Source organism: Poecilia formosa, unplaced genomic scaffold (genome assembly GCF_000485575.1).
Source record: "Poecilia formosa unplaced genomic scaffold, Poecilia_formosa-5.1.2 Scaffold29, whole genome shotgun sequence".
In the NCBI taxonomy this organism is placed as follows: Eukaryota; Metazoa; Chordata; class Actinopteri; order Cyprinodontiformes; family Poeciliidae; genus Poecilia; species Poecilia formosa.
Genome location: NW_006799968.1, coordinates 1,033,923 through 1,061,375, shown reverse-complemented (window position 1 = coordinate 1,061,375; position 27,453 = coordinate 1,033,923). Strand labels below are relative to the sequence as shown.

Here is a 27,453-nt window from a genome sequence, read left to right as displayed (position 1 = left end):
GGGAAGCGAGAGGAAGGAAAGACATGCAGTAAATGGCCTGGTCCGGGAATCAAACTCAGAATAGCTCCATTGAGGACTGCACAAGTGAGCCACAAGGTGCCCCTGATTCAATTTTCTATACATTTAGTTACTGCAAAGCATAGGCCAGTTTCCCGTATGAGCCAAAACCTTTATTTAAAGTTATGTTTCAACAACATGAGATACCGGAGAAAGTGCTGGACTGGCAGGAGTTTGTTTGGGGCAAAGAGTAAAGCAGAGCCGCCCCTCCCTCACCAGTTGCTGCTTATTGCTGACGAGCTGGGTAAAAGAAGGCTGAAGCACTTATAAGAAACACAAATTACACTGTCTGGAAATATTTCCAGTCATGAGAAAAACACAATTATGCTATGGAAAGGGATGCCACCCATCATTCCTGTTAAGTTAATGTTGGGGTTTTTTGTATTTTTCCAAGACTTTTTGGCAAAACTAGCCTTTATTCACAGTAATCAGCCAGGAAACAGGCAAAGTGAGAAAGACGGGAAGACATGCAGCAGTCTGTGTCAAGGCTAATAGATTTTGTATATATGGCACCTGCTTCTGGTACACCAGCTAAATGTAGCAGGATAGTTAGTTGGCCTAGCCAGAAAGCTTAGCTAAATGTAATTAGTTGGGCAGCTATTACTAGCTTGCCAGTACAAGCTAGGCACTAGTTCCTTAGCTAAATAGTTAGCTGGGCCCAACTAACTAGCCTGCTAATATCGGTTTGGTGTTACTTGTGTTAGCAGGATGGAAAAAATGATTGAACAGTCGAGGTAAAAGGCATTCAAAAGCTAAAATGATTGGTTTTTAATCAGTTTGCTCAAATTTGTGAATCAAGCTAAGATATAAATGAATGATATAATATGACTGTTAACTATATTCAGCAATGTTATAATATCTTGGCAGCAGTATATTTCTTTTTATTCTGAACTGAAGCAATTAGGTCAAGTTGCACATTTTATTTTAAAACTTTGTGTAAATCTACTAAGAGTGATCACATTAGCTTCAACCCGTTCACATCCATGGGAATCTCACAATATAAGGAAATTAGACTGAACTTATATTCCACTTTTCCAATCATTTTGACCACTCAAAGAGCTTTGCACTAGAGCCATTCGCACACACATTTGTACACCAACACGCAGATCAGTAGGCTACTTGGGGTGAAGTGCCTTGCACAGGGGCACATTGACATGTGACAGGAAAGAAGCTGAAATCCAACCTGCAATCTTCTGATCACAAGACAACTACTCTACCCACAGAGCTGCAGTCGCCCCAGATTGTTGCAAACTGGCATGACTAATATCCTTGAAAAATGTAATATACAAACATCTGCTCTGCTGCTAAGCGCCACAAATGTGGCCAAGTTGTAGCGGGATTATAGCAAACCACAGAGTGGGATTCAGTAACAGTTCTTCCAGGGAGGGCGGGGTTGTCTTGCTGCTCATCAGTGAGTCTATCTGAAGCCCATCAGGCCATAATATCACAGCTCTGAGCTCAGCAAATGTCGTTGTCTCCATCTTGCTTTCTGTCATCCACTTCTCCTTCTTCTAAACCCCACTCTGTAGCTCCCTCTCTCTATCGCCCCGGCTCATCTCTCTATCTACTTCCCTTCCCCACTCTATCTCCATCCACACACTTTTCACTGTAAATGCTGTGCCAGCAGAGTGATGCTGGGGAAATGGTGCCATCCTCATTGAGAGAAGAAGCAGACGGAGTGGAGGGGGTTGAGAGAGGACAGGGGGGATTCAGTGACAGGCCCTGAAACCCAAGCCATCAGACAGCTCACTGCAGCATTCACATTGCAGCTGTAGATGAAACGCATTAAAAATTCGAATATAGAAAAAAACGTCCCAAACCCATAGAGTGGAGACCTGGATCTATAAAGGCTCCCATTGGCCTTTTCTTTTTTCCTCCCTCTTTCTTTTAAAGCAGAGGAAAATGTTCAGAACGGGGTCGGAGCACGAGGCGGTGCATGGCAACGAGACTGGAGGGTGTAGGGAAAGGAAGGAATCGGCGCTCAGACACATTGTCCATGCATGCAGACAGGCCACGGTTCATTTGAAGACCGAAGCAGTTCCTTTCCATCACTCGACTCTTCATTAATACCAGCTGTTCCTGTGGGTCTCCCCGCATCCGAGCCTCGCTTCCCTCTGCAAATCTATCAATATCCCAAACACACAAACGCTTCCCATTCCCAGCCGCTGATGAAAACCTGGGCAGCACTCTGCGGTGTGTCTTCACAAATCCGTCTGGAAACTTTGAGTACATGTACTGTGATTATACAGCCAACCAGTTTAACTTGTGGTACTTCTGGAAAAAAAATAAGGGGTGACATTAACTTGGTTGACTTGCCGTTGACTCAACTCGCAGACCACACAGTGCTCCGCTCGGTATGGGTAAAAGGTTCATTTTCTCAGAATTAACCTTGTCAAACTCCTGTTCTGCCTGGGGGAGATTGGTATTAGAATTGTAATTTTTCAATCAGAGATTGGGAAGAGTGTGAAATTTTTAACATGCTTGCTCCCTCTCTACCTGCCCCAGCCTCTCTCTCTCTCTCTCTCTTTTCCTCCCTCCTTCTTTTTCTTTCTTTCTGCAACTCTCCGGTTTCTCTCAGTTTTTCCTCCTTCCATGGACCCTTCAGAATGTTAAGCAGATTTCATCAACGCACATATTTGGATTCACCGCTGCCGGAGAGCCTGGGAAAGTGTGTTTGTGTGCTCATTTTACAGTGCATACCGCAGACAAATTTGTTTTTACCAACCAAGCAATTCCAGCAGAAGAGTTTTGCTCGGTCAAAATTAATTACAGAAACTGTTAAGCACACACCAGCTGTTGTAAACAAACGCAAACGTGGGTTTATTTCAAACAAGCCCCCCTTGTATCTTGCCACGCGCTATACTATAAATCTTCTGTGTATTTACAAACAGCTTGGGCCATCATCAAGCTGCGCTGTAGCACTCCAGCTGAGAAATGACTCTTATTCATGTGCACCCAGTTGCAGAAAACCACAGTCACCAACGCTTTAATTACAGGTTTTCCCTAGGTTTACTTGTGGATTTGTTTCCTTTGCCGTCCCTTTAAAGAGTCTTTGCTGCATAGCACTTAAGCAGCTTCACTTCTCTCCAGACTTTCGCTCTGCTCTCGGTTTTTTTCTTTAGTGGGGTCTGTTGATTTAGTCTGGTTTTCTTTATCATTTTGTGTACAAATAGGCCTGTCAGTTTTCTAAGAACTGATTACTTGAGATGGAAAACGCCTTGGTGTCTTTTTTTTGTTTATTTTTCATTTTGTCAATTTGCTCTCATTCATAGGGAAAGTTTCAAAGTTTCCTAATAGTTTCACTTTAATGGCAAGAGAGAGAACATCAACAAAGAAACCAAAAGAAAGCCATTCCTTAAAGTGGTATGAATGAAAGTGAAACAAGTATTTGACCCCCTACTGACAAGACAGAATGTCGTCATGTAGCGCAAAGATCGATAATTCAAATCAATTCCAGAAACGCCTGATCACAACTCTTTATGTGACTAAAGTACACCTCTTGACTGGATCAATTTCTTCCACTCCAACCTCTCCAGCACAATGGGCCAAGGATGTCGGGGACAAGATAGTAGATCTGCCAAAGGCTTGAAAGCTGTTGCTTATTAAAACCTGGAAATCCAAGCGAGATTTTTCGATCCGTAACCACACCGGAGGAGCTTCGTAATTACCATGAAGGCAATCACCGAAACACAGCTGGTAAGACACTGCTCTGTAATGTATCATCACCTTGCATTCTTCGGGAACAGAACATATGCATGCCTGTCTAAAACTTTGCAAAACAACGTTTCAATGATTCAGCAAAGGCTTGAGGAAATGTGATGTGGTTGAATGATACCAATGCTGAGCTCCTCCATTTGTAGGAGGAAAAATAATGAGTTTGACTCAGATAGCATCTTCCTGGCAACCAAACAGACGTGGTGGCAACCAAGGGTGTAAATTTATTATTACAATGAATTATTTTTTATCATCATGAGAATCTTGAATTATCAGGATAAGTAGGATGCATAGAAACCTCCAAAAAACTAAATGCATCTTTGAGATTATTTCTTTTTATGTATTCATTTATTTTATGTAGGTTCCATGAGAATGACAAGAACTATTAACAGCTATAACATTTTGTGGTCTTTTTATGTTTGTGGTGTCCTGAAGTAGTCTCTATAATCATCTGTAAGTTGGTCATAGACATATAATCTATTATTATACAAGCTACTATTTTTTATCGTCCCATTTCTCATTTTTGCAATAGATAACACAAAATATGGTGATGAACATTGAAGTTCATCTCACCCATCCCTAGAGGAGACAGAGTGAACTCAACACAGTGTTTAAAAAAAAAAAACTCTTGGACGAGAATGTTCTTTCCTCATATGAAAGACTAAAGATGAGTTATGATTTCGTCCTTTCAGTCTTACAAAAACATTGTAAGACTGTTCTTACAATGAACAGTCTTACAATGTAAGACAATGTAAGAACATTGTAAGACTGTAAGAACAGTCTTACAATGTTCTTGTACCCAGTCTTACAAGGACATTGAAAGACTGGGTAACAAAGAGGTGGCTAAAGAAGAAATAAATTAGTCATGTCAATAAGCAACAATACGCCTAAAGTTTCTGAAAAGATTAACTGATCAAAATTCATCCTAAGGTGTGTAAAACATCAGAAAGTCAGAAATATTTTATGCTTGCCAAAGAAAAAAATAAAAGAGAGTCGTCTGCCCAGTTTTAAGACATGTTTTGTTTGGGGATCAAACTCTTCTTTCACTCAGTGACTTAATATCTTTTATTTTGTGAATGAGGCTTTTGCTGGATTGTTTCTTGAAATTTTGTGTTACCACACTGAAATTAAGCCGCAAATAGACACAACAGCTAATAATGCACCAGTCAATCAGCTAGAGATTAGGCTCAGCAAATCTTCCTGCAATCAGCTCTGATTTGTGATCAGACACACTGCAATCAGTTTTTTTCCCTATAAAAATGCATCAAACTAAGAATTTGCACCATTTTGTTGACAGATTTCTATGAACACAACAGTCGACAGCATGCGCAATATTTTTATGCACTGGTTTGAAGCTCAGTAACTCTCAGATAATGATTATGGACACATCCATTGATACATGAATAGGGATAAAATTGAAATCCTTTATTTTTGGGATGGATTCAACAACACAGACTCTATTAAGGAACATGCAGCACATTCCTCTTGTATTCCTTGGATTAAAAAAAATCTGAACCAGTCAAATTTGGAATCAGTCTGTCAGATTGAAAGAATTGGTGCCTGTCAAATTACAACTACATAAAATGTTAACACCTTCTGCTTCTGAATCCAGAGAAAGAGTAAAGCCCAAAACTCTTAGGATATGATTTGTGATGTTTAATTTTTTTTTTTTAATTTCAAGAATAAATCAGTCAGAGGAATAAGAGGCCCGTGACACTCAGGCTAAAGGTAATGACATTAATTTCCTATGAGCAGCAGCAGTAATATATTTGAATGAGTATCTGTGTCCTTTGATGCCACTCCAGCGTGTCCCTTGGCTGTCGTTCCAAAAAATAAATGAGCAACGTTCCTGCTGACCATTTTAGACTCTTTTATGCTTATGCCATGATTGTTTGTTGTATTTTAAGACCTTGAATCGTATCTCTGCTCACCACTGGTGTCTTCTACATCCATGCCAAGGAACCAAATCTGGACAGGCGAAATGTTTAGCTTGACAGGCTTACAATCTCTGTGCTAATCATGCAATGAAAACCAGCACAAATGCAAAGTGACCTAAATCATTTATGTGATGGCAGGTACTTTAATGGGTTCATTTTGATTAATTAATTAATTAATTAGATAGATAAAAATTTTAATGCATTTACTCACATTTCTGTTCTGGCCAGAACCTTTGTATTTGTGTGTTTCTGGTAGGCCTGTAAATTTTATGCACAGACAACATCCACAAACAACAACAATGGACAACAAATCTGCTTCTCTTGACCCACATGGGGTTTATTTTTGCTTTTTAGAAAAAAGCAGCCTGATGGGATACTGGAAAAGACTGTTGTGTGCAAGTTGTGCTAAAAGTTGTTGGCCTATCACTGAACCAATTCTAGCCTGAAATACCATCTCATTGCCAAACATATTCCAGCAAGCACAGACGTCCCCAACGCTAATGTCAACGCCATACTTCATATTTCCAAAGAAGTATTTTTTGAAATAAATTTCATGAATGATCAGTGGTATAATAGGAATGATATTACAGCACTTTGCATCGATTTGATGGTTGAATAACCTAAATAACAGATTAGAAACAATAAATGTCTGTCAATTTATGCAACAATTTATCTGGCCTTTCAATTGGAAATGTTGCTTCGTTGACATATAGTTTTTGAATAAAATGCAATTAACTGAGATTAATGAATTACACACCCTGTAATTCAGTTGATTAAAAATTTTAAATAGAGTCCCGTCACTAATTTATTTATGTGGCTTACTCAATAATTTTACAAATGAGCCATCCAAATGAATGAGAGGCGCAGCAGAGGCACTAAATGATAGACTACAACCAAACCTGCAGAAGAGCATCAGTCTCATAAAATGGAGAAACCAAAGGTAGCCACAGCAACACACTACCAAAACAGCTTCTCCAGTTATATTTGTATTGTCATTGTGTGCTTAATACTTCCCCACCTCCTCATTGGTCCTTCTGACTGGCTATCTGTCCTGTTTTGAGGGCAAGCAAACTGTTAGAAAGGCCACCTTCACTCAGCCGTCCAGTCCTGCCAATCGGCCGTCCTGTTTCCAGACAGCACAGTCATTTCCCAGCCCAGTGGAGCAGCACTCCCTGACCTCTGCCTTGACCTCCATCTCAACAGGCCGAGCACCAGCACCAGCTGCAGACCAGAGAGCCAGCTTGGGCCACCTCTTCTTATTTATGAGCCATTTCACACAGTGCTGCTCCCATTAGAGACCCAGCCCTAGCCCACCCTTACATGGCATTCTCGTCACATTTAACACAGAGAATACACCAGCAGGGCCAGGGAGACACGGCTGGGTGGTGCCTTGAGGTGAGGCTGAAAAGACCATTAAAATCATCACATCGCTGCTGTCACAAGTAGAGTGTAAGTGATTTGAGAAAGGTAAACATGTGAAACCAGTCTACGGTTGACAGGGTACTTCCTGTAGAGAACATCTAGAGAACCAGTCACTTCCTTTTTGCACATGAGTTCATTATACTGCTAAGTCTTTTGAAGTTTCTGATAAACAGCAACTTGACTACACTTAGAGAAAATATCCCCCACTGATCTAACTTAACCATGCAAAAGAACTGACAGGTAAAGCTTTCTGCAGTGCAAGAAAAAATTTCTTTATTTCCCAGTGGTTTCATTGCAGCTTCAAAAAATACACTCCACAGTGTTAAAACTCCACAGCGGGAAAACTCGGCAGAAAGACTGGTTCACAAAAGTATACAACATTTTAATGAGAAACTCTGGAGATGCTCCACTGGAAACAAGACTGGTCTGTAGATTGTGCAGTGATGAAATTCAAACACGCACACCAGCCAGCACAGAGTAGCTGAGAAAACCCTCACCCACCTGTGACTGTGACAAAGATGGAGCGTTCTTCACTAAGCAGCGGGTTGATCAGTCTGCAGCTGAAGGAGCTGTTGGGCTCCAGCACGACGGTCAGCACACTGGTCATGGTGAACAGCCCTTGTTCATTGGCCACCACTGAAGTTGTGATGTTGTCCGTCAGGTTGCGTCCGCTTCCGTCCTGCCATATGACATCGGCCTTGGGATACCCACCATAGGCCACACAGGTCAGGGCCACCTCGTCCCCAGGCCGCAGGTTGGATTCAGGCTCCAACGTGACCTCAGGCTTGGTGTAAGGAGCTGCAGGAGGAGAGCAGAAAGAAGAGCTAACAGTTAGCCGGCTAATGATATACGGTAAGTAGATCTGGTGACAGGTTTATCTGAGGTAAGAAGACATCAGGACCCCTAAGGTGTGTCATGAGCATCGTTTCTTGCCATAAGCAGACACTGAATTTGTCATTAGTTAAGTGCACCTAGACAGTAGGTGACTGAACTTTGAAATAGATAGCTCTATTGGTACTGGTGACAACTACTGAAAGAGTTGTCACTCTTGTGATTAGAAATCAATTATTGATGCAATATGACCCAAGATTTTTTCATCAGCACCTTCATCTAAATTCTTCTTAGTGTCATTACTGCATTCCTTTATAATTCATAAATCAAATAAACAAACAAAATAAAAGCGCTTAGCTAGACAAAAGTCCGTGACCATAGATCCTTGTAGTGATCTTGTGATGATGAATCCAAAGAACAATCCATTGTCCCAACGACAGACGACAGCTGCAATGAATATAATAATTAGCTTTGCCTTTTCTGAATTAGGGGAAAACTTCACTAGCACTCGCTTAACGGTCCTCTCCCTGCCAGCATGCCTAGGTGGGCCTCATGTGGGGAAAAGGAGGGGAGACCATATGGGTCCCATATGGGTTTGTCTGCGGGTTCCACGATGGCCCCACATGGGTTTGCCCATGTAGGGCCAGAGCCCACATGGGCCCTACATGGGCCCTCTATATGGTGGCCCACATGGGTTTGTCCATTTAGGGCCCATGTAGGGCCCATGTGGGCTCTGGCCCTACATGGGCAAACCAATGTGGGGCCATCGTGGAACCCGCAGACAAACCCATATGGGACCCATATATCAGCCCTCCTTTCCCTCACATGGGTCCCACCTAGGCACATTGGCAAGGAACAACCAGCTTGTTTTCCTCCACCTATAGATAAAAACATGTAAAATAGTTTCTCCTGTGTGCTGTATGACACGTTTTCATTTTAGTTGTACCGCGTCTGTGTGGTCATCTTCTCTTTAGTGAACATACTGGATGTGCTTCTTAATCTTCCACCTCCTTGTGTCTTTATGTGTCTGGGTGCCACACTTGCGTGACATTTGTAAAATGATTATCAGCCATGTTCACATCACAATGTGTCCAAAAACAGAATATTACGCATACAATTCTACTAGAGGTGTGGGCAAGACAACAATGTTGACCCTGCTGAGTGTTGCACCCCAACTCCTTTGGCTGTGGTTCAACTGTGAAAGTTCATTTTTGTGGGACAGAACTGCTTGAGGCAGCTTAGAGAAGGGTTTCTTTTTGCACATCTCTGATGTATCGGTTTTATGAAACAGTCTACTGAGACAAAAGGACAGCAGAAACGCCGACTCAGTGTTCTTCTTTTCGGGTTGTCTGCAGTGAGTTTCACCCTCAAAATTGCCTGATATGTTTCCAATTAAGTTCCTAATTATATTTAAGGAGCTTAGTGTATCAGACAACCTCAGATCCTACAGACAGAGACATCTTCTACATGTAGCAGTAATGCCATGCTGCTTTACTCCAAAGATGCTCCCTCTGGAGAACCGAGCCAACTCCCTGAGAGGGATTTGGCCCTCTAGAGGTGGTGACACATAGCAGAAGCAAAAAAAGAGAGCTGGCAGTCCCTGGGAGAACACTAAATGGATAGCTCATGTGGAATCTGAGACTGCACAGCCCATGGCACCAAAAATGTAGAAGGAAGGAGGTGAAAGATCTTTTGTCAGACTTGGAGAGAAAAACACCTTTTTACAACCCCGAAAGGTAAAACACAAGTAAAAAAGGAAGAAAGGAAGAGACAATCATGGCACAGCAAAGCAAAGGCTGAAGGAGCTGAAGTTGAGATTAAATAAGTTTGTCTTTACTGCTTTTTAAAAAGTGGGGCTCTCAACACCGAGACAGAATGAGCACCGACTCCAGCTGTGCATTTGACTTACAGATTTCCATCAAGGCCCGCTTTCATTTTCTTTCAGCACAGCGTGAAGAAAGTTTGCAGTACTAAGCGCAAATGCGGCCCAAAAATAGAACATCTAATAATGCGCACCATAAAATCAAACCAATTTGTCACTGCAGGACACACTGACAGATCAAAAAATGTTAGCTATCAACACCTCCCAATACACATCCTTCCTGGGAGGATCTGAAGCAATCTCACAACAGATATAGAAATGTGAGAAGGAAGGGAAGGCACACAATATCATTATAAATAAATAAAAGGCTCTCAGCTGTGAAGAGGGGCAATGTGGTCTCACAGGACGGAAGATGTTAGTGATGGTTGATTGACCGTGACAACAGCTAATAATCAAAGTCAGCACATATTGACCATGACAAGGACCACAATCAGCGCGTATTGACAAAAAAACAATCCTCGGCAGCCCAGAGGAAGCTGTTTATTACCTGTTTACATCTTGTGGGAAGAAATTATCCTAAATCAACTGTGCCATAAGTGTGTGTGTGTCTGAGAAGGCACAATAAGCAGTGATCTCTTAAAAATGTATTGTTTTGTTTGTTTAGTGAACACGTCTCAGAAACTGTGCCTGCGCTTTATGGGCTGGAAACATCTCGAGGTGCTTCCGATATTTGATTAAAAAGTCTAAATTAATTTAATTTAATATATGTTTCTAATTTTAATTAATTAAAAATAGGTTTTGTTTTTGTAAACACAATCATCCTTATTGGCTTTTGCAAAGTTCATCACCTGAGTTATTCTTGTATCCTGAGATTTAATTAGTTATTTGGGTATTTTACACAGAGCTACAACACCAGTTCATATTGCAGGTTTTTGTGAACGCCTGCCACTTGCACTGGAGATCAAAATTAACAGAATTTCCTAAATGTCAAGATCACTTTGTAGTCATATTCCAAAGTATCCGAAAATGAGAAACGAGCAAAACGTATTTGTTTGCTAAGTTGCACATACTCTGAGGCACCAGGTAAAAATAAAACAAAAAACATCAATGAAAGAAAACTGATTAAAATAAAGAACAGTAGTGCATCTGACTTCCCTGGCATTTATATAAAATTAATAATAAATCATGTATTGTTGGAGGGGAGTTTGGCAAGTCATTTCAGCAGAAGCAGAAAGCATGTTGGCATTCATGGTTGAAAATTACTGCTGAAAAGAGAAGTGATCCAAAGTTTACTTTGGCCCTGAAAGTAATGGTTTTTGGGTCGCAAAGGTAATATTCTGTTTGTGAAAAAGACTAAGCACAAAGTCTAAAGAAACAAGTGAAAGGTGGAGATGGAAGGGTTATTGTTTCAAGAACGTTTCGTGCAAAAGGATCTACATGGCAGAGAAAAACAGTTTGTCACACAGCAAAACAGACAAAGCAGTCCCTTGGAAATGAAAACACTTAAATAATAAGATGGCCAACCAAGACTAGAGATGTGCTGAGCTTATTCAAAGCAAGGACCTGTATACTTTCGACTAATTGTTGACTGTTGTATCCATCAGGAACTTTAGTTGTAATTGTTCTCCATGCCACAGTCATTGCTGCAAAATGAAGATGCTGTTTAGAAACAAAGACCTTGTGAGGCTCTAGTAGCCTTTCTTCACAGTAATCAGACAGAAATTGGCCATTGAGAGAGAGGGGGAGAAGACGTGAGGCAAAAACCCCAGGCTGGTGAATCGAACCCCAGATGGCCTATTTAATTAGGTTGAAAATGGCTGAAAAACATATCACAATACAAGCGTTTCATATCAGTCGATATCAATAAACATTGATTCATTTTTTTTTTTTATTTAAACATCTGAAATATTGCTGCCCTGACATTTTCTGTTTTATCCAGTTTTCACTCCATGCCGTTCTTTCTTATTTTTAAGCAGTTTTGAAGCATGGTGGCGAAACGTTAAACTGCTGCTGCTCAAGTTACTCGACAGGTTGTTGCTAGGTAGCCAAGGAGCGAGCCACCAACCTTGCATAGAGAGGTTGAGACTTTCTTCTGCCTACGTTCCCCAGAATACTGTGCGGTTTTGGATCGGAGTTCAGTGAAATTATTGAATATTCTATCAGATATATTAGCTATTTACATTGAACACATATTTATAGCGATATATGTTGTAATTGATTTATTGTCCAGCCCTATAACTTTGATATTTTTCTCTTATATTGTCAAGTGTTCAAGAACTGTTCTTACTTTTGATCACCAGTATATTTGTGATCCCACTGCTCCAAAAATGCAGCCCCCATCACCCCGTCTGTCACAGATGTCACAACTCAACTCACCTGCGACCTGCAGCAGCAAGGCAGCGCTGTCGTACTCTTGCACTCTGACAAAGCAGGTATAGCTGCCCTCGTCAGCAACCGCCACCCTTCGTAGTAGGAGTGAAGCGTTGCCCATGGTCAGCTGGGAAGGGAAGAGGCTGGTTCGGTTGGCGTAGCTCTCTGCCTGTTCCGTCAGCTGGTCCTGCCCCATGAAGAACCCATGGACGCTGCGCTTGGTGTCAGTCAGCTGCCAGAACACAGTCACGTCGGACAGGTTGAAGGGACTCGTGTGGTTGAAGGAGCAGTTGAGGGCGACGTCTTTTCCATGCAGCGCCACCACTGGGAGTTCTGGGACTTGCAGTTCCAGCTTAGCTGCAAGAGAAGATGAGGGGCATACATGAGATTTAATCAATAAAATCAATCACACAGACAATCATTTCGTGTACAAAATCATCAACGCATTTTAATTTTCAAGTTCTTCACATTAAAAAGTCTTGACCATCACTTAATATCTAATATCTTTTAGACACTTAAAGCTGAAGTATGTAACTTTTATAAAAAATATTTTCTTATATTTTTGTTGAAACTGTCACTATGTCGTGATAGTATGATGCGAAACAGATAACCTGTGAAAAGAAATTGATCTCCTCTGCTTTCTTCTGGTGCCAACTGGAAACAACCAATCAGAGCCAGAAGGAGGATCTTGGTGTCGACAACCAGGCTTGTGTACACATCACTCATACCCCTCATCGCCTTTGCTCCTTACAGCATCTTCCTGAGAGCAGTGACAGCTTTCCTGAGACAGTAAGTCGTTTCTATGACCTTCTTCCTGGCTCTGGTTGCATTCGTTCATATGGAAGCTCAGAGAGGAGGTGGAAGAGCTCAGTCTTTTCGCAGATTATCTATTTCATATTATACCGTCACGACATAGTGACAGCTTTAACAAATATACAAAAAAAAGGTATAAAAGTAATATACTGCAGCTTTAAGAATTCAAAAATATAAAATAAATAACATTAGCAAATACTACGTGGCCCAGGCAGAGTGTAAACATACAGTATTCACTGAATCACAACTTTAATTTGGTGTGCACTGTTCAGATGTGACTGACTGACACCTACACACATCTGGAAGCCTTTGAACGCAAAATCAGAGCAGCATTTGGAGATGAGCGCTGTGGCTCCTTCAGAAATGCGCCGTCTGTTTGTGCGGCAAAGTAGCATGAAGGGTGTAAGCTGAAATGAGCGTGAGAGGAAAGGAGCGAGGGGATCTGAAAGTAAGCATCAGGACTTTTCTCGCGTTCCTGAAAGCTTTGCCTCCTGGTGATGGCTCAGTGCTGTAAAACTCAGCAACGGAGGCAACATCTGTTTGGCTTTAGTTTAATCTTTAGTTAAATCTAGCAAAAAAATAAAATAAAAAAAAATCTGGGAAAGTGGTGATGGTGCAGGGAGATAAGTGAAGCAAAAGCATTAAATGTGTGATCTTTGTGCTTCTTGACTTGACTGTTTTTTTCCCCTTCTTGTATCCGCACACGTGTGCCAGCGCCCTCATGTGTGCCGTTTGTCTAGACTGGGCCGAGAGCAAAGTCCACACTGCATAATCATTCTGAATTAGTAGCCATCTCAGGCAGGCTAGAGTACATTCATGGTATTCTCAAGAGTCAGCATTCTCCATTGATCCCTGTCTGCTGCTATACAACTTGGAGACACTCATCAGCATCACAGGGGAGAAAAATTCCACTCGGGGGGGGGCCCTCGGAGCAACGCGCTCTACTTCCTGCTCAGCCTCTCTAATTGTTGTAATCACGGTGGCATTTTAGCCTCCTCACCCCATTTTGAGCTCCGTCTATCACGGCGCCAGTGTCGGCGGTGGACCACGTCGCCGTGAAGGAGATTCAGCTGCAGCAGAGGTGTGAGAATTACTTCCCCCCATTAACAACAAACAGCTCTTTCATCTGTAAGGGTTTCATACAAATGGGTATTGCCAAGTCAAGGCAGACCCCTATATTTAATCACATTCTGCCATTCCCTACTAGGAGGCAACTCTCTCGCTCTCTCTCTCTCTCTCTCTGAATCACACCCCTACTGACACCAACCCGTTCGTCTGCGAGAACAGTGCCACCTCATGTCTCACCTCACAAGTGCAGAGAGGAGAATGGAAAAAACGCACAGATGTCGGTACGACGAAGTGTGTGAAGCTCGCAGCATGGGTGCTACGATTTCAAGGGAAGCCTCTCAGACTGAGAAAAGGATTTTTTTCCATCGAAACATAAAATCAAAAGGTTTAAATAAGAAAACAAATAAAAAAGTAAACCTCTCTCTGAATGGGCTAAAATGACTTGATTTTAGCTTAAATAACAGTGAGTATACCAATGAAAAAACAATTCTCTTGACTTAAAAAGTAGAAGCGACATAAGGATCCCCACCCCCCCACTTCTAAACTGCAATTACAAAAGCTCCTCTGCTGCTGTGGGAGTTATCTCCCCATATTGTGCTCACACTCACTTAGCAGGGCTGCACAATACCAAAAAGTTATCGCAGCAAAGCAAAGCAGACGCAGCAGCATTGTTTCGGCATCGCCTGGGTACGCCGAGTTGGTATTTCCAATGTGTTTTCATGGGTGGCCCAACGTTTGCTGTGCAAGTGTTTTGTTTTTTTTTGTTGTTTTTTTTACAGGAGCAGAGGGGTCAGTGACAGCCCTCTTCGAGGCACGCATGTTGAAAGGAGGAGGGGAGAGAGCAATTAAATCACTCCCCGAGCAGCCTGGGATGACTCACACCACTGACTTCATACACAAAAGGAGGGGTGGGAGAGGGAAATAGAAAAGAGAAGATTGGCGCTGAGCTCACACTTAAAGATAATATCTGGAAACAAGCCAACAAAGAGTGTGATGGAAGCTCACAGTCTAATCCCTCAACCAGCACCAAAGCCATGTCAGAGAGAGGGAGCGATAGAAACTCGTCTTTTTTGGCAAACATCTTGCATTCTCCTCCGTGTTTTCCTCCCCGCTCCTCGAACTGGTGACCCCATCTTGACTACCTGGGCCTGAGATGATGATGCACCTTTACATACGGATATTTAGCAGATAACCTGGCCTGCACTGGCAAAGCAGCAAATTCAACCCATTTTTCTTAACCAAAAACTGGAATAAAACTAGATCATCCAGTTAGACTACGCATGTATGCTGATGACACAGATTTATATGTGGCTTTTAAAGCCATCTGTCTGTGTAATTGGAGCCTTTTGCCTGAATGAAAAGTCATATCTCATGTTAAAGGTTAATGCTGTATCAAGTTGTTTTCCTGATCTTTGTCCATTAGTAATGATTGAAGCCAGGAAAAAAAAGGCAAATTATGGAAAAACAAGTCTTCTGGTCCTAGGTAATTGATTATAAACTTTGAAAGTTTCATTGAATTGAGTTTATTTTTCTATACTGGTATAGTATAGCTCTTTTACTCAGTTTTGTATGTACATTTTGACCATTATGTAATATCTTCACGTGCCCAAACTCGAGCGTGGTTTTGTATCTGTTTATTCTTGACAAGTACCTTTATAAAAAAAATTAAATACGGTGGGAGGTGAAAAGCAATCACACTTTGTTTAATAAAGCGGAAAGCCAAAACAAGATGGAAAACATTATTTCTGTGAGAAAATGAGAGCAAGTGGTGGAAACTCTCCTGCAAAATTACTTGGTCCGATGTGAGAAGACAGATGGAAGACAGAATTATTCAAATTTGATAACAAAATTAAGAGATTTTACAACAATAAATGGAGAGAATGGATTTTTTACTGTCTACTATTATCACTAGTTTTGTTTTTGCTCTATTGAAGAATAAAATCTGATTTTTTTTTAAGAAATCTACTTAAGTCTGTCTCTTTATAATGGAAAGGCATATTTAATTTACTGCTATTCCATCCTAATTTAAATAACTCACCTGACTATAAAGAAATGATTGTCCTTAAAAAAGGTAAGAGGCCCTAAAAAGTATTTCTCTAACACAGTCCGGGACATTTTATGGAGCCCAGGCCTCATTTACTCTAAGTTAGGTGTTGACTTTAATAATGTTGTTCATTCAAATGGGATAAAATATGCAAATGCAAATTATTTTTATGGCAATATTTAAGAGAGTATTTTCTATCTAAGGTACACAGAAAATACTATGCTACCAGAATAAGATAAAGAATATAATTTTTACAGATGCATAATCAAATAAAAACATAATATTGTGTTTAGCCAATGGCCTTCAACAACAGTTTTCGTTGTTCACATGGTAAAATAATAGACCATCCCTGCGTCGTCGCTTCACGTTTACATAAAAACAAAAATGGCAACAACTATAAACTATAGTGTTTTTTCCTCAAAATCCTATCACTAAATTAAAATGACAGGTCAACATTAAAGCCGTCTTAAAGCGAACAGAAGGGAGCAGCAGACTGTGTTGCATGGAGGGCAAGAGACCGGACAGCACAGACGCACAAGCAGAGATCATAGACGTCATGGAAAATGCGCTCGTCAGAGGTGAAACACCACGATCCAAAGCAAATCACAGTGTGCTGTTTTTGATCTGCCAATGTTTACAACAGGCACGTCATGTACAGACGCTGAGCGATCAGCTCTGCTCTGGTAACCTAGGAAAAAAGAAACAAAAAAAAAAACATGTTCTCTCCAAGGATACAAGCGAGAGCCGGAGAGATTAAAGATTACAACACAGGTGGTCTTTAGAGGGGGGCTTGTGGAGAGGCCCGTGGAGTCTTCTCAGGGGTGCAGGTGAGGATCCTATGTCTCCTTCCCTCACCCCAATAAAGAGATGCTCAGAAGCCATAGAGGGCAGGCTGGGAGACGTCAGGCGGTGGGGATTTACACGCTGCACTTTGTGTTTATGGGCCTCAACTCTGTCTGAGTGCCTGCGAGACGTAGACGAGCACTTTCACAGCCGACATGAAATAAACTCATTACAGCCTTTGTGAGTGTTGGCAATGGGTCCCGCTCGCCAGCCAGACACGGGCCCAGCTAGAATAAGGCTGCAAGTGATCTTCACACTGTGCGCCACTCGTACTTCCATGGCTACCCACCACCTTGTCAATATCAGCTGCTCTTGCCATCCTGACAGCCTTAGATATGCAAGACATGGCTGCAGCCGGATTTGCCTCTACATGGGACTTTTCCATTCCGCTCTCTTTCCATGAGATGAGTGTGAAGGCTGACTGTAAGATTGAGAGACAGCGGGGTTTCAAGCAAGACAGCACTTATGTGCATCTGAGCTATTAAAGAAAGACTGCGTGCAAGGTAATGGACAAGGCTATTTGCTCAGTAAATGACCTCGCATTAACCTTGGAAATGCAGACATGCAAGTGCACACGCGTGCTCCCTCGTGCATTTATGTTTACAGTATGAGTACACACGTCAGATTACTGGAAGCGGGATTGTAAGTGATTCGACCGTTTCAGTTGTTATTTTTTTAGAGATCTTGAACTCTGTTGACAATCAATCCAACCCTGTTGCTCTGTGGTTTATGATGAGCAAGTAGTTTCTGAAGTCAAGGCCTTTAAATTTACTTGGAGTTACTACAGTGCCCATTTAACATTTCTACATTTTGGCACGTTACAAAGATTTTTTTTTTTTTTGTACAAACAGTCTAAAAATTATGGCAGGTGTGGATGTTCAGCTCCCTTGAATCGATACTTTTAGAGCCACCTTGCTGGGATTGCAGCAGCCTGTCTTTTGGGTCATTTTTCCACCGTCTTTGCAGATCTGGAAACTGAAATGTTGCCAGTTCTTCTTTGCAAAATAGCTCAATCTCAATCAGATTAGATGAAGAGCATGTTTTTGGATTTAGTCTTTGATTTTCAAAAGCATTTGGGTCTGGACTTTGATTGGACCATTTTAAGCACACAAATGTGTCTTGGTCAAAACCATCCCATTGTAGCTCTAGGTTTAGGATCCTTTTGGAAGGTGAAATTTATCCCTCACCTTTCTAATTTGTAGAAATCCATCCTCATAGTGCAGTTTGTTTGTAAACAAAATGTTCAGCTTTAACTGCGGTAAAATATGGTTAAACAAAACATTGACTTGGAGAGGGCGGCTGAATATGAAGAATATATGTCATGTTTGTTTAATGATTCCTAAGTACAAACTACATGGAAATCTGTGGTTCTAATGTAAACAGTAAAAAACTAACAACTTAAGGGGACTTGAATACTTGCATAGCATACACACACAGAGGGATTTTCAAAGGATTACAGATGTTTGAATTACCTAAACAGCTTTCGCCACTGCATGAACCAAGACACATTTCAAAAGCCTCTCAGCAAGCACACTTCACACTTAATAACATGCAGTGTAAAGGTGTAATTAGCAAGTTTAATAATGTCTACATCCTCTTTTAGTGAGCTAGTTTAAGGACACCGCTGTAGCTGCATAACATACTGGGACATTGGAAACGAAACCAGTAATATTTAATAAGAAGCTACAAAATATAACTTATTTACAGGAAAGTAATTAAAAGTACATCCCGCCTGAGCCAAAGTGTGAATGTCTTAAAAGTGCTTTTAATTGGCTTTAAAGAGATCCAATCACTTCCATGAAATCCGACACAAAACAAACCAGTGTGACAAATGTAATTACAATGTAAAGAAATTTATTTTTTAAATTCTGTTTTATGCTATTTTCCTATTTTTCCGTTTAATAATTTTGATCTCCATTTAGAGAAGTGTCTCCACACTGGAGTCATAAAACCACGTTCCTTCAATGTACTGCAGAAAAAACTTACTTTTAGTCAGATTTCTTTTAAGTGTGAACGAAACCTCTCCTTGGTGTCTGCTCCTTGATGATGGGTCGGTACAAAATGTCTTGAAGTGGATGCCAACGTTTCTTACCCAACCAAAACTGCAAAGGCACATAATGGCAAAGAGGCAAAATGATTGGCTGTGGGTAAGGACTCTAGTTCTGCAATTTATACCTCGATTTTGTTCCGACATGTTGCCAATTTGTCTCTTAAAACGGTTTGTGTTACACAAACCGTTTTAATGAACGACATATTGTTCCATCATATCTCCCATGTTTTAAACATCTAACTTAACATTGTGTGTACTTTGGTTTTTGGTGAGTGAATAAATATTGGCAAAAAGTCAGGGTTTCCCTCAGTGTATTATCAGCCTGGCGGGTCACCAGGCTTTACTTGGCTAAGAGATTTTAGGGACGTTTTCATGTTTGCCTTTTGTAAGACTGTATAGTTGGTGTTTAGGTATTGTTGATAATGTATCCCAATAACACATAACTACCTAGTGACATTTTAAAATTTCCTGTCAACTTTAAACATTTTTTAACTCAAAGACAGGGTGGGCCACTGGATGAATACCACCCAGCTTGGGAAGTTTACTGGGGGAAAACCCACAAATTAAATTAAAACAAGGCTGCATTATTAACATATTTGGGCCATTTAAGAAAATAAGTATAATAATTTTATCTTTTTAATTTTTGCAATTTGAAATTTTGTATTTTTATTATATACAGTGGAGTAAATGAGCAAAATGTAAAGATTTAAGCAGGTAAAGGGAAGCAAAGTTATATATTAAGAAGCATCCGCCTGGTATGTGGGGACGAAACAAAACAAAGAAAGGATTAACAAGTTGTTTAGAAAAAGTGGATTAATATATATTTTAAAAATTACAAATTTAGGTTTAAATAAAGTTATTCTATTTACAAAAAAAACTGTGCATACCAAAAGAAGTAATAAGTCCTTTCTGGACACCATGACATATCTCCACTTTACCACTGTCATAATGAAAAAAGAAAAAAGAAAACATACATCTTTAGGTATTTGTATTCATAAAGCAGAAATTGCACTGGTATCAAGGAAATGCAAACAAAATTCCACTTTGGACACAGTGGCACACACTCACACAGACACCCAATTTCATGCAGAAACAGACACCCAAAGGCCAGGGAGCACATTGATATTCCACACTTGTATTACTGCTGACAGCTCCACAGCATCACACTGTCTGAGGAATTGGACATGAGGTATCCTGACACTACAATGGAGATGCTGTTACAAAGCTGCTCTGGAGCAGGGAGCTTCCATAATCACAACGAGCAACAGCCCCATACACAAACACACGCACGCACACACACACACACGCACGCACGCATGCATGAACAAACACACACACGTATACACAGAGGTACACAGGTGCTGGGGGCCCTTGCACTGTCCTTGACACACAAAAACAAACACAGCACAGGAAAGCTCGCCATGCTGTTTAAGTTAGCAATGCATATAAGCATATAATTACTTTGACAGCTCTTTGATTTATTCAGCAGGTATGTTCGATATATGTTAGCATTGCAGGCATTCATCTTTTAGTTGGCAATTCAATACGAAGATCTGCCAGCGTCAGACGCAACCCCACTTCAGCCTCAATATCAGTTCAATAACATTGAACCAGACAAAGGACGTTACATTCAAGTCTTTCTTCATAAATAAAATAATTGGAGCCGTTTAATTGCTGAGTGGCTCCATTTGGACAGTTACTGGAGCCATTTGTGTGTTACAGTGAGTACACATATATGTATGTGCATTCTCCATCAGAGCAAGCAACAGAGACGGAAACATAAGCATTTTATACATGAAGGAAATCAAACATTAGCATTGGAGGGCAAATTAGAGAGGCAATATTGACAAAGCAGAGCAAACGGATATGTAAGGTGAAACATCTAGACTGCAATGAACGTATGTTTGAGTTAAGCCAGAAGAAGAGCAAGGGCAAATCGAAAAATGCTTTTACGACACTGCCCCCATCTGTCGAGCAGCGGGACTGCAGGGAAGCGCCCTGTCATTCTGGGCATTTTGCACCAGCTACACTTCAAAGGAGTGGGCTCAAAAGAACTGCGAGTCCTTTCATACTGATAATTCTTATGATATATCCAATGGCTGTATAGGTCTAAAGGGAAAGCTGGTTTTTGATTTCATGTTGTCCAAAGTGGATGTCCAGATAATGCCAGCACTAGAAAGGGAGAGGGAGAGAAGCAGCATCTGGAGATCATTAAAATGTGTGTGCTTAGCTAGTATGATGTGGATCAAAATTGGACACTGAATTTTTTCTGCGTCCTAGGCCGAAATGCCTCCTCAGTGATGAGGCAAAGTAGGGGTGGGATAATCGAGCCCTCTGCAGTGTGAAAAGTAAAACTCAACATTAAGAACAGAAGATAATCTCCTCCATTTTGCTCCCAAAAAAACCCATTGTGAAATGCAAGTTTCCCCACTCATTGGGAAATACAGGTGACGGCTCATAAAAAGAATTTGCTACTTCTCCATTTTCAATTTTTTTTCTGTACTTTTTTTCTTTAGTTCTCGCTCCCTTCTACTGCTCCCCCCCATCTTTCATTCTTCATGGATACACGCCATCTCATATCCTGTCAATAAGCTGTTAATGGACTCTAGCATTCAGGTACAAGTGTCTGCAGAAGAAAAGTAGGCAGATAAAGGCAAGCCTCTGGCATACAAGCCTGAGGGACGGAGAGCCTTTGATGAGCAGCCGGCTGAGGACAGAAAAGAAGGGTGACAAACACTGGAGCACCCAAATATAGCAGCAGAGCCATGGAGTCAGTCAGAGCTGGGGGCAGCTAATTTCTAACAATGACAAGCCATACATAATTTAAATTAACTGTGCTGTGTGCAAAACTTTGCTTCAGCAAACTAAAATATGCCTAGGTCTTGATTTTCTTCAAACCCGGAATCGCATTTGAATTTGCCATTTGATTGCTTGAGTTTGTGAAGGATGGACCAGAATAATTCTGAAATGAACATGCCTGAGTCGAAATCAACACAAGATTTGGCTAATAAAGAGGGGAAGAGCTCCCTCAGGGGTTTGTAAGGTAACAATGATGTGAAAGTTCTTGAATCATACTTTATGAACTAAAATATGACAATGAACAGAAGGTAATTAATTAGAAAGTGTAAATGACTTTGGGATCTCCTAGTGTCTTTCCAAAGTGCGAGTATGAGTTAACAATATGCAAAGAAAAAACCGACGCTAGGATCATAATAGCTAAACTTACAATATTTGACAATGAATTCAAGTTTCTATATTGGAAACATCTGCACAAACTGTAATATAATTTTGTATGCATTCTCAGTTGCAACTCCCTTCTTCATTTTGAGACACAGTAAGCTTACCAGAAAGCAGTAAGAAAGACTGGACAGATTGGAAATGCATTGGCTTATGTTAATATAGAATTGTTTCAGACTTTGATGGCGTGTTTCATAAACTATATAGGCTGTAGGCTCATCAGGTCAGGGCCTGCTATACAGATTAAGGTATACCAAGGTTTAAACAGGTTAGCAATACAAAACTGCTAAAAATGTGCATCATACTGTTTCTCTACTTTAAAGGCTTTTTCTTAAGATTCAAAGAGAAAGTTCTGTGGAAAGTTTTTTGCTGGCTATTTCGAGCGTAGAGCTGCCGCTTCCTCTTTCTGACCATGTGTTCTGCTGGTCAGCTGCCTTAAAGTTACATCTTTCTGTCACTTATGAGAAATGCAGCTTAGGCTATTTGGAAATATTATCAAATCGCAACTAACGGCGATTGATAATATTTCAATCGCTGTTGAAATATTAAGCTGTACAAACTCGAGGAACACCGCCCTTCCCTCTTAACAGGCTACAACTCAGCTTACCATCATCAGTGTGTGAATGTGCGTATGAATGAGTGGATGACTTGTGTAAAGCACTTTGGAGCTCTTGGACATGATGAAGTGCTATACCAAGGAATCTACCTGTGGATGCAGCTGGTACGCTCCAGCAGCGAAAGGGAAGCTGTGATACTTTCCAAGCACAGATCAGCATCCATTCAACACCTTTTATCACAGCCCACTACACACAAAGAGATCAACATATGGCTGTAGGCCCTCTCTCCCCGGCCAGAGCAACAATCACAGCATATAATCCGTATCAATATTTTAACGATCCCACAAGGCAGCCTTTTTAGAACTTGTTGAAATAATCATGAGATGCTTGTTGGGTAATGCACTTTGCTTCAATGAGTAAGTGGTGTGAAAAAAAAAAAAGAAAAAAAAAAGCTGAAAACCAACGAGACAGAGGCAAGCCAACAGAGACAGCTCATTATGTATGCACTACATCGAAACCAATCTTTGTGGAGCCTGTCCTCGATTGTTTTTAAAGGATACTTTACTGGACGCAATCAAATTAGCAAGAACATCACTGATACGGGGTAATAACCCTAAATTGAATTTCTGCACAGGCTAAAGTGACCCCCCTTTGCAGAATCAATTGCTGTGAAAAGAAAAGGAGTGCAGGGAGAGGGTATTCATAGTTAGCAGACCTTTAAAAAGTACACCAGAGATGAAGGCATGAGAGGGCTATTTTCACGCTCCGGGGCCTGCCCGTCTGCCTGCCCACTACTACACCAGATGCAGTCTCTCCAATTATGCTAGCTGGTTTGAATTACCTTCGAACTCCCCTCGTTTTCCTGGGTGAGGCTCCCGCTGCTACATTTGCATGAATTCGACTGTTTTTGGTACCACGAGTCGCAACACAGCGTGCTCTGGCAGCCTTGTGTCTGTGCTAAGTGAACACACACTATGACAACAACAAGCAATTAGCCAGACAGCCTCTTGTTAGCCGTGCCACTGGCTGACACCGCCGTGTGTTACGCTGACGTGAGCCAAGGATATCACTTTACTCAGCGAACTGTTGTGGCTCACTCGTTACTGTAGCACAATGACATTTTGTCCATTTTGCTGACACTCAGAACAACAAATAGGGAGATGTTTGATGAAAACACTCTTAGGCTTTTAAAAGTTAAGAAGGGTCAGAGGTCAATGCAACACTGAAGGAGCCCTTGTTTTTTGGCATTAGATTAAACAAAAACTAACCGGTATGCCTGTGTGCAGTACTAGGTAAGTACCAGACAGCGTTTTGCTGAGGGATATCTAATGGGCTGATTTCTAAAGCCAGATAAGGCTGAGGCTAACTGTATGACATCCTGCTCATGTGTTGCTATGTGTTTTTCTCCCCCAAGTATTGTTCTTACAATGTAATTGTTGGCAAAGCCCGCGAAGTGAGATCGTATGTAGTGATATGAGGACGCGCTGAAGTTATTGGGCTATGATGACAGTGGAATACAGAGAAGGTCACAGCCGCTAATCCCTTGATGGGATTGCCATAACCAAGAGACGGTCACCCACATAAAAATATGAACACAGTTTTCTGACTTGCAAGGAAAAAATAAGTAATCAATTTGACCTTTATTAGTCATCCCTCTGGATAATGACTGTGGGGCTTGACTGAAAACAGAAAACCAAAGAAATGCACATTCACATAGCAATTCAATACCTACCCAATCATTAACTGTTTTTAGACTCTCTTTCGGTGCCAAAACACACCTTATCTGTTTACATACGGACTCCACAAGACCTCTGAAGGTGTGCTGTGGTGCCTAGCACCAAGATACTTGCAGCAGATGCCGTTAAGTCCTATAAGTTGCAAGGTGGGACCTCAATGGATGAAAATTCCTTGTCCAGCACGGCACACAGATGCTTGATTGGATAGAGGTCTGGGTCAAGTCACTTTGCTAGATCATAAGTGGATGTTAATTTGAAATCCACATGAATGGAAGGATTCAAAGACTCGCAGTATAACATTGTTCAAACCATCACACTATCATTGCATCAGTGACGGTGTGATGGCTCACCCTGGTGTTCATCAGGGTAGGATTAGGGTTAGGGTTAGTCTACCACACTCACCCGGACACTGTGTGATGTTAAATGAAATGTGATTTATCAGACCAGGTCAAGCCTTTACACACTGGTCTAGTTCTGATGATCATGTGCCAGTTGTTGGTGCTTTGGGTTGTGGACATGGGTCCCTGACAGGTCTGCAGCTATGTAGCCCCACACGCAACAAAATGCAATATGTATTTTCACATAAAATCAACCTCAAGATCTTAAGCAATTTGATCTTCATTTGCTTAAGATCTGACCACACCGGAGAAGCGTTTCTTCCTATGCACATCACCCGAGGCTACCCATGAACTTGTAATCAGTTTGCCAATGATCCTTTCTTAGATCCCTTTTGATAGATAGTACCACTGTAGACAGAGGACACCCCTCACAAGCTACAGATTTGTAGATGTTTTGACATCTAGCCATTACAATTCTACCTTTGTCAAACTGTCTCAAATCCTTTTGTTTGCTTTTAACTATTAGCTTTGACGACAAAATGTTCTCCAGATGCCTAATACACCCCACCCACAAACACAATGTAGAGATAATCAGTGTTATCCACCATTTATTCACCCTTTCAGTGATTGTAATATTATTTTATATACCACAACCAATAGATGAAGATCTGAATTCATCTGCATTATTAGACAATGTGTGGTGGGATATCGTTTCAGCTTCTAATAAGCCAAACAAGGTTCACACTGCATGTACCTTTTGTCTCATTGTACTCCGTTACAGGGGAAGTCTATAGTATCAAACCTGACTTCAACTAATTCACTTAGTGCTCCAGTTAGCAGAGAGAAAGTGAATCATTGTGTGAGCTACAATAGCCCATTACCTGTGAGTTAAAGAGCTCCATCAGTCCACGACACCTCCTCCCCATCTTCCCCCCCAGTGTGGAGAACGAGTTAGGCACTGAATGCCAGACAGCAAGTAATGAGCAGGCCGCAAGCCCATTTGTGCTGGGAGAGAATAGGTCCCTAATGAACCACTGAAGACACTTAGGTCCACTGAGTCAGGACTGAAATGTGCAGCTGATGGCCAATAGGAGCTTGTGCCAATTCCACCAGAAAAAAAAGGGGGAAAAAATGACATGAATTTGGAAGACAAAACTTTCTTTGTAGATTTTGTATGTTCGCCAAAGACTGATGATGTGTCAGCCACAGACCAGCTGGGAAAAAACTTTACGGTTACAAAAATATGCCTTCTTCGTCCCCGTGATGACATACTCAGTCTCTTTTTATTCACCGTGTCAGGCAATGCTATCAAACCAATCCAGGCCATTTGTTTCTTGTTTTTTATGACAACACAAGCTCTTCTCCTGGAGTAAAATCTTTGGGTGCGTGAGGAATGAATACTCAGTTGCAACATAAGTCTCAGCCATGCCACTATTTTGTATTTTGAAATACGAGAAGATAACTTCCTCACTGCACTTTCTTAGTCGCAGCAGAAAAACTGCACTCCCAGTATTTCTCGTCGAGGTCGTCAAGCTCTCCCCACTGCACCTCAAGGAAAAGGTCAAAGCGTCTTTGTTTTACGAAATCATAAAAAGTCATAAAAAGAAAACATCTCAATGTCAAAGATTTAAAACACTGTAAAAACCAAACTCAAATGGCTTCCCATGAAAACTAGGCCACTGCTTATGCAGCGAGAGCATCTGTATGACTAGAAAAAGAGTCTCTGTCGACTTGTCTGTTTAGACGGACAGAGTTTAAACAGGGAGGTTTACGATTCCCATATTACAGGCATGATATGCTGGGGAGTGCCCTCATTTGAACTGCTGTTTGGCCTAATGAAGCCTTTGTTGAGAAAAAAAAATTACAAGCCTACAGCTTGGTGACAGACGGTAGTAATTCCCTCAATGGTAATGAAAGGATAGGAGAAGTGGAGACACCCACCCACTGCGTGGACGGCCAGCATTGCGAGCAGCAGGAGGGCTAGCATGATGCTTCAGGATGGATTCAAACAGCGGGTCCACGTCTTCAGACACAGCACTGCAGAGGGGGGAAAAAAACAGAGATTCAATATGAGAAACGTTTAAATAATTAGGACAATACAGTAACATGGCAATATGGTAAGAAATAACCTGGAATATGGTGCAGAGTGTGATCCAGGGCAAGATTTTGCAAAGAAACATCTTTAGGTACTATGAGCTATGACTGCAAGCCCTTAATGGAAAGTGAGAGCTTTAATGTTGATATGTAAATATGTTTGAGACTTTTATTTTGAAGGATAAAGGGAAGTCATTCCTGCGTTGTTTCCCCTATCTTGCTGAAACACTTGGTTACATGAAGAAGTCTCTGTACTGCTTTGAAATTATTTGTCTGGTAGCATATTAGGCACCTTCTAAAAGACAAGCAAGCACTGTCAGAACATGATTACCATTAGCCGCTAACAAAGCTAAAGCTATCGGCTAACTTCCCATTGGTGCTGAACTAAGGGGCTATTTCACTGTTTCACAGAGTCTGACCTGTAATTAATTATATAAGTTAAAAGCCTAAAATGCTTAGACTGCTCAAAACTGAACATTAAGTATTTAAAGCTGAAATTCAGATTTAAGAAACCTTACTC

At 41.2% G+C, this 27,453-nt stretch overlaps 1 protein-coding gene across 4 annotated transcripts in view; it reads right to left on the bottom strand.

Moving 5' to 3' along the window:
- The window catches only part of cd276 (CD276 molecule), an 82,691-nt gene that overhangs the window by 48,049 nt on the left and 7,189 nt on the right, over window positions 1-27,453 (bottom strand). For all 4 annotated transcript variants that reach the window (XM_016670025.1, XM_007549033.2, XM_007549034.2 and 1 more), the window contains exons 2-4: window positions 26,781-26,876; window positions 12,160-12,510; window positions 7,632-7,928 (exon numbers count right to left, since the gene is read on the bottom strand). In XM_016670025.1, the coding sequence (XP_016525511.1) occupies window positions 7,632-7,928; window positions 12,160-12,510; window positions 26,781-26,826 (694 nt within the window). In that variant the 5' untranslated portion in view covers window positions 26,827-26,876. The remainder of the gene's footprint in view (window positions 1-7,631; window positions 7,929-12,159; window positions 12,511-26,780; window positions 26,877-27,453) is intronic.